The 8,948-nt window shown below is 35.5% G+C and overlaps 1 protein-coding gene across 1 annotated transcript in view; it reads left to right on the top strand.

Moving 5' to 3' along the window:
• The first annotated feature begins 3,794 nt into the window (after positions 1–3,794).
• The window catches only part of LOC134672473 (cytochrome P450 4c3-like), a 32,420-nt gene continuing 27,266 nt past the window's right edge, over positions 3,795–8,948 (top strand). Inside the window, exon 1 of the mRNA XM_063530409.1 lies at positions 3,795–3,959. Coding sequence (XP_063386479.1) covers positions 3,803–3,959 — 157 coding nt within the window. The 5' untranslated portion in view covers positions 3,795–3,802. The remainder of the gene's footprint in view (positions 3,960–8,948) is intronic.

The raw sequence follows: 8,948 nt of genomic DNA, 5'->3' as shown, positions 1-8,948 counted from the left end.
AAATATGTGGCTTGGCTGTTTCGCTACCGCCACATGGGCATAAGGTGAAAAATTTATTAAATTCATTATTTTTAGGGTTCCGTACCTCAAAAGGAAAAATACTGAACCCTTATAGGATCACTCGTGTGTCTGGCTGTCCGTCTGTCACAGCCTATTTGCTCCGCAACTACTGCACCAATAAGTTGAAATTTGGTATACACATGTAAGTCTCTAGCCCAAGGACATACACGTAAAGTAAATAATAGAAATTCAAATAAAGGGGTCACTTTTGAGATGAATGATAAATAGAAGAAAAAAAAATATATCTTGTTATAATTAATATAAGAGAATTAGAATATGAATTAATATAAGAGAATTTTGTTAGAATTTTAATTAGTATAAGATAGATATGTATATTGTCATGTTATTTTCTCGAACTCCCCATCGGCATACAAACCTCCTCAAGGTTTTGCCCACGATGGGTCTTGTAATAATAATGTACTTTATTTAGCTTATTGTTCAATAAATTAAAATATATATATATATATATATATATATATCAAACGAAGGGGCTCATTGTAAGAATCTCAGATATATTTTTTCATAATTTTAAAATAAATAGTTTAGAAGTTATTTAAGAAAATACGCAAAAAATGACCATTCCCCCCTCCCCCCTTATCTACGAAACTACTGGGTCTAAAATTATGAAAAAAATACACATATTAGCTCTCTTCCTATAGATGACAGGAAAACCTATTAGAAATGTGCAGTCAAGCGTGAGTCGGACTTAAGTACCTAGTTTTCCGATACCTACGGGTTTTTTAAAGACTACTCACTTTTCTCTTAAAAAAATATATTGTTAAAAATTGTGTAATGTACAGAACCCTTGGAACGCGAGTGCGACTCGCATTTGGGCGGTTTTTGTATTATACTTACATACAATAGTTCTTGTAGAAACGAAACGGCCAAGCCACACACTTTTGGTGTAGAGCTAGTAAAGTTAGAGGGCTTGTAGAGTTAGAAGCTTGGCAAGAGATCTGATAACTTTTTGACAGTGCGAGCCTTATGGTTTCGTTTGGGCAACATTGTACATCAAAATGTTTTTGATGGGATTTCACTTCTTTTTGTAAGTTGTTTATGACAATCTTCCATCCCCTAATTTAAAGGGTTGGGGGTGATTTACTATTAAAAATCCTGAAATAAGTATCTGGGGGCATCTGTTACACAATGTACTTCTTACTGATTCCCCATATAACCCTTCACCCCGTAAGGGTAAACTTTGGGGTTGAAATCTGCCTTCACCCCGTAAGGGTAAACTTTGAGGTTGAAATCTATTCTATATCCTTCCCCATGACAATACCTATCTACATACCAAATTTCAACTAAATCGGTTCAGCGATTATTGATTTCCCATACAAAATTAAACCCCATCTTCATCCCCTTAGGGATAATTTTTTTTTGAATTTATTTGTTGTTTGTGTACTAAAACTATCTTACATACCAAATTTCAGCTTCTTAGAGGACTTCAGGAAGTACCCGGTATTGATGATCATCAAGTGAGTGAGTCAGTGACGAAATCGAAGTTTTTAGATATGAATAAAATCTAAAGTATAAGAGCTATGCAATTGATATGCTTAATAAGTCCGAGAACTTTGTTTATCTGGTATAATCCAACCCCAAGTTATGAGGGTTCCAAAAAACGACGAAGCGCTTCGAGAAAAGGTAGATAGTGCCCTTGCGCTTTTCTCGTCTTGGCGGGGGCACTGCCGTGCCCCCAGATGTTAAAAGATGAGACTACTGTAACTAATAAAGATTTATGTTTAGTTACCTACTATTTTCGCGTAAACTAGACAATTTTTATATCTTTAGTTATTAAGACCCAAAATAATTATTTTCACTTATTATAAATAAATCCTCCTGTTATGAAGTATCAAATATTGTTATTTGTATATGTATAAGTCTTAAGTTAAAAACAATAAAATCTGTTATTACCTACTGTCAAAATGATTATTTTTTGCGGGATTAAGTAATACACTGGTAGTGTTCAATAAGGCCCATAATAGGACTTTTATAAAAGGTATATTTTCCAAGAGTATCGTAATATTTTTATAACTATTTTGGTATAATGAAGAAACTTAAATAAATGAGAAACCTATTTGAGTGAGTTTTTCATACTTCATATCCTGTTTATTAAAAAAAAACCATTTTAATTTAAGGTGGGCTGTATATAGGCATATACGGCCCACACGGAATATACAATAAGGTAAGTGAGGCCACTTACCTTATTGTATATTCAGGATGTATACCGTGTAATATTGATCAGTTGGTTTATAATATACATATTATGATATTGACGTTGAATAGGACAGGACATGACAATAGGAACCAGAAATAGGTATAGTTGGTCAAACCAATTTGTCAGTAAATAAAAACAAAAAACTATATTCATCCTTTTCTTTTGGGTGCTAGTACTAGTGTAAGTCAAAGATAGTATGATGATTCTCCCTGTCTATGTTTGAAATGAGACAGTCCTTTGACAAACTATGTATAGTAAAAAATAGTTGTGAATATCTTGTACATTTTTATTACAATATTAGTCAAGATGATGAAATATAGCTGGTCAAGCAAATCTTGTCACTACAAAAAGGCGCGAAATTCAAATTTTCTATGGAACGATATCCCTTCGCGCCTACATTTTTCAAATTTGCCGCCTCTTTCTACTGACAAGATCTGATTGACCAGCTGTAGGTATTTTTACTTAATAAGATATTTTAATTTCACGTAATGTCCGCATCTAATTTATATATGTATGTGCACGGTAAACAAACAAATGAATGATAAGAAAAGACAGACAGTGTTACTGAGCGGGAGGTGGGGCGAGGGGCGAAGTATAGGTAGGCTATGATAGGCTCTCGAGCGCCGCGCCGGCGACTGACGGACCAGCGCGGCGTATGTATGAATTTCGCGCCTTTTTAACTAGATTTTACTATTACAATGCAAGCTACACACAGAAATTTCTTACTTTCCATAATATGGCTGCGTATATTATTTTATAGTAATAGACTTATTTTTACAGACTCTAATTCAATATTAGATCTTATAGGACAAAAAACGTATATTAATTCTAAAGCATATATCTTATTCTTCTAGCTTTTTAGCTTGCCTATTAACTTATAAATTTAGATATGTTGTTGTGGATTTATTAAACTTTAATTCAATATCGACAAAATAATAAGCTAATTGTAGTTTGACAAAGAAGCACGTTAAAAATATTTCTAATAATTTTACATTATAAAGCGTCATACATATTATAAACAATGGAACTTAAACATTGCACTTTAATTCAATATTAAAAAATCATTACTAAAAATATATAAATACCTAATTTATATCTAACGCTCGTTCTAACTTTTCATCATATATAGCATATATGCTTAAAAATATGTCCTATATCAGATAAGTATCACTTTTTCAACTTTAGAATTATCAAAACTTTTAGTGCAAAAATCCGGTCCCACTATTGAGCTAATAGTAATAGAGTGTTAGGTATTTAATAAACGACACCTAAGTAAATAATGATGTGCCCTTGAAGAGTCGAAGTCAAGTGTTTTCCTTAACATATGTAATATCTCTTCTCTTTTTTCGTTTTCTTATGATAGTTAAGATATATGACAGAATAAAAATTGTGATCATTGTATAATCGTAATAAATCTCCGACGGTCCATACTTTTTATTTTTACGACGGACTTTTCTGTCCATAGTCCTAACAACTTGGGAATTAATGACCAATAAACTTCACGATTTTTTTCTTGCAGGTTTAAATATGATTATTCTACTGCTGCTATTTCTATCGGCATGTGCCTCGTGGGTTTTATGGATTTTCCACACTCGACGATACGAGAAAGCAACAGCTTCGCTGCCCTCGCTGCCTGGCCTGCCGCTGCTGGGGAACGCGATGCTCTTCATTGGAGACACTGAAAGTAAGTTGTATTCAAATAATACTTTAGTACTTCCGTTATATACATGGTATAATAATATACTTCGCCTGGTACTCTCTTCCCGTCTTTTCGTGGTCACGTGACTGACACAAGTCTACGTCATCATGCGACAGCGCTATATATAGCGGCCATGTTATTGTGACGTAGGCTTGTGTCACTCTGGGAAGAGAAAACCATGTTTTATTAGACTATGGTTATATACTGTCAGGCTCTATACACTACTGGGAAAGAACACCACTCACAATGGCCAGCAGTGTTGAGCTGCGGACTTCTACACTGGCTGGAATCGCCTCTTTGCCTTGCAAAAGCTTGCCATCCACACCATGCCCATGGCTGGTATTAGTGGCACGCGCCGGCACGAAATCTATTGAAAAATTGAAATCTATTGCGGTATCTCGGATTCAGAATCAGGATTCTACCTGCGCCCGGTCTTGCTATATAGTATAGGATATTAGCTGCAGTTAATGAAGGGTAGGAAAACCTTGAGTTCGCCGCACATATGTTCGCTCTTTAAGTATAAATAATGACTACCAAGCTTAGCCAAATGTCACACTTAGTACATTAGTATAGAATCAGCATTTTAAAATAGATAATTATATCAAGGAAATTGTTTCTATCGTGTTTACATCTTAGAACAATAGGGAATATATTATTCACATTTAATATTCGTGAATATCAGGAAAATTGTAGATTATCATTAAATTCATTCATCAAAATTATCCTGGAACATATCAAACATAGGTTAGGTTATACCTTTTAAAATGTAAAATAAAGATATTAAAATACCTAATTAAAATCACTGATCACGAAAACACTTACATATTGCCTTAGGAACATTCTGGTAATTTATAATTCGAGTCTCAGAGGAAAATTACTTCTGCAAGAGGTTGTTTATGTTTTTTTTTTTTGTAAATCTGGAATTCGGAAACTGGTTAAGGGACGATGTGTGCTAATAAAAAAAAACAAATACAAAATAATGACTTTAAAAAAGGTCAAAACCTAATTTATGGCGCACGCTGGGGGCCGATTTTTGAATTTCGATCGTTCGATTTTGTCAGTCGAAAATCGGTGGAAAACGGCGAAAAGCTATTTTTGAAATTCGAGCGATAAAAATTGGGAATCTAGTGGTATTGACCACTCGTTTTCAATTTTATTAGTAGAATTTAAATGCCTAGTAGGTAGTGGAGATATTATTTAATGAAATACACGAAATCGAGCGGTCGAATTTCAAAAATCGACCACCTGATTTTTGGAAATACCAACCTAATAAGGTTTACTCGGGTAATTCCGAATGTCGAAAACTGTCGGATAATTCCGAAAACAGACTTTTATTATGATGGAATTAAGGGTGATTTTCATCTGAATTTCGGAATTATCCGACATTCGGTATTACCCGAATACACCTTACTTAAAATTTTTAGGTATATTTTTTCAAAATTCGAACTGTTATTCTTTAGTATATCAAATAATATAAAATACCATACATCTTTAAGGCAACTAAAGTAAATATATAAGTAATACTTGCATTACGGGCTGCTATACATTAGGTACATAGGTACTTGTAATCTATTTTTGGCTTTCCGGTTTTGGCTACCTTCGCACCGTTTTTGGCCAGTTAAAATTTGATTCAATATTTAGAAAATTATATCCTTAAGGCGGAGTAGGTAATCCTAGTTAACGTCGGACAGAACGGACCTTAAAAGTCTAGGCATAATATTTCCAGTCCAAATAGTTCTGTTAATCGAAGAATATGCGTCATTCTGGAAGTCGACAAAGGACCTAAAATATTGTACGTTAAAATATTCAAAAATCTTGAAATCTGTTATTATCTTGGTATTTATAGGCTAGACAAAAACAGTTCAGTTCGACTCAAGGATTTTTTTATTGCTAGGTATGTCTTAAATTTTAGATTAACATATTGCTGATCAACTTGCCTACTAGCAATAGTGTGGCGATGTGTGATGCACGTACGATGATTACCTACATACAAACACAACTATAAACTACCTACGTACTACTACACAACCAACAACACACATCATTCATACCAGTTCGATATTGTAAATTAACGCCGCCAAAAAGTGTACTAAAGGTATGTATGAGAATTCATTTAACACCTTTTTATTGAGAAACCATTTATACTTAGCTTAATCTCGAGATCACGTTACATTAGTTCGTACGAGAATTCAACTTCAGTTACAATATGTATACATACCTATACAGTTACACTCAGGATAGAGAATGCCCTTTCATCTACGAGCTAGATAAAACCTATATATACCTAGCTGTTAAAATATCGAACCTAAAGTGGTGTAGATAATTGCCTTAGTAAGTAGATATTTGGCCACCAAGAGATTGCACGGAGAATGCATTTCTCACTGACAAAATCCAATATGTAATGATGACACGAATATATATAAAAACTTTTTACAAAAAAAAAGAAAACCGACTTCAAAAAGGATGAAATAAAATATTATCCTTTTTAAGTCTATGCGTTACCAACTGATATGTTTGAAGTCGGTGCCAAGCCAACTTTTGAAGCATACCATGATTTTGGTGCGATTCGATAAGGATGTACGTTACACGACGTTGGATTGCCTTACACGACGACAATGAACGTACTTTCTGTAGGTACAGTCGACGTTAAAAATATGTTTAGGTACACTTTTCGTCTTATTACAAAGGAGTAAGGTGCAAAAGTGTAAACATATCTTTGACGTCGACTGTACTAAGAACACACCTCAGAACACACGATCAAACCTTCTTGGCACAGTCCGTACCATGTTTGTCGGCACGCAAGCGTGGGATTGGGACTGAGTTATTTCCCGTTCCTTATTCAGAGGACTACATTTCAAAATATAAAACAATTCAAGGAATTTACGTTCTTGCCAAATTTCACCTAAAGAGGTTCAGTTGTTTAGCCATGAAAAGGCGACAAAGAGGCAGACAGAATTACTTACACATTTACAATAGTTATTAGTACAGTTCTAATGGGATTTATAGTCATAAAGCTGATTATTTTTGACGGATATTGTTACTACTTGGCTTGGCACCGACTTCAAACATATCAGTTGGTAACGCATAGACTTAAAAAGGATAATATTTTATTTCATCCTTTTTGAAGTCGGTTTTCTTTTTTTTTGTAAAAAGTTTTTATTTTTCAATTTTTAGTTTTAATGCATTGTTAAGAGCAGGAAGCATGAATTAAAAACAACATCATGATTAAAATTAAATGCGGGTACCTACTTTAATAAATATGTAATCAGGAATTTTCTCGAGTCCGTCTGGGAAATTATAATTCCTGTCACTACACTAAATCCATCCTCCGCCCCGTCACTAACCCAATCCCTCAACCCCCCGATCACTCTACCTCACAGCGCATCAACCCCTGATCCATGAACCCCTCGACCCTGAACCAGCAGCCCTTCAACCGCCATTCCCCGACCCCTTAATCCCCGACCCCTTAACTCCTAACCCTAACCCCCGATCAGTAGCCTTACCAGCTTACCAAGAGTTTGACATTGATTTATTCGCTAGCGTGTGTGTAACTTACTTTCTTTGCATCTCGCTCGTACTGGCATATTAGTGCGAGCGAGATGCATAAAAAGTAAGTTACAAAGACGTTAGCGTCGCTAACTTAGCGAATATGTCAATGTCAAACTCGTGGTAGGGCTACACTTGTACTACATCAAATTGGCGGTTTTCGGCAGCAAATGCTCGAGTTACTTTAGAAAACACCGAAATCACTTTACACGTGCCTTTAAAAACTGAGGAGTTCCCTCAATTCCTCATGGATTCCATCATCAGACCAGAACCAAAAATAATACGGAGACACCTTGGAGGGAACTCCTTCCAAACAAAAAAAGAATTACTCAAATCGGATCACAGGTGCCGGAGTAATCGCTGAACATATTACATTTAAAAAATCATCATCATTATCATCAAAACAATCATCATCATCAGGTCTACTTCATCAAAGTGGTGGTTTTCGGGAGAAAATGCTCGAGTAGCTTAAGAAAACACCCAAATCACCATGCATGTGCCTTTAAAAACTGAGGAGTTCCCTCAATTCCTCATGGATTCCATCATCAGACCAGAACCAAAAATAATACGGAGACACCTTGGAGGGAACTCCTTCCAAACAAAAAAAGAATTACTCAAATCGGATCACAGGTGCCGGAGTAATCGCTGAACATATTACATTTAAAAAATCATCATCATTATCATCAAAACAATCATCATCATCAGGTCTACTTCATCAAAGTGGTGGTTTTCGGGAGAAAATGCTCGAGTAGCTTAAGAAAACACCCAAATCACCATGCATGTGCCTTTAAAAATTGAGGAGTTCCCTCAATTCCTCATGGATCCCATCATCAGAACAGAACCAAATTAAAATGGGACCAACTCGGAGGTAGCTCCTTTCAAACAAAAAAAGAATTACTCAAATCGGACTACGGATGTCGGAGTAATCGGTGAACGTACATAGAAAAAAAAATAAAATAAAAAAAATAGCCACAACCGAATACAGAACCTCCTCCTTCTATGAAATGGAAGTCGGTTAAAAAGATGACACACGTCAAAGACAAATCTTGTTAGGGTTCCGTACCCAAAGGGTAAAACGGGACCCATTACTAAGACTTCGCTGTCCGTCCGTCCGTCCGTCCGTCCGTCTGTCACCAGGCTGTATCTCACGAACCGTGATAGCTAGACAGTTGAAATTTTCACAGATGATGTATTTCTGTTGCCGCTATAACAACAAATACTAAAAACAGAATAAAATACAGATTTAAATGGGGCTCCCATACAACAAACGTGATTTTTGACCAAAGTTAAGCAACGTCGGGAGTGGTCAGTACTTGGATGGGTGACCGTTTTTTTTTTGCTTTTTTTTTGTTTTTTTTTGCATTATGGTACGGAACCCTTCGTGCGCGAGTGCGACTCGCACTTGCCCGGTTTTTTGTGTACGGATGA

This window comes from Cydia fagiglandana, chromosome 17 (genome assembly GCF_963556715.1).
Source record: "Cydia fagiglandana chromosome 17, ilCydFagi1.1, whole genome shotgun sequence".
In the NCBI taxonomy this organism is placed as follows: Eukaryota; Metazoa; Arthropoda; class Insecta; order Lepidoptera; family Tortricidae; genus Cydia; species Cydia fagiglandana.
The sequence above is the reverse complement of the archived record's forward strand: the minus strand, read 5'-3'. Positions and strand labels throughout refer to the sequence as shown.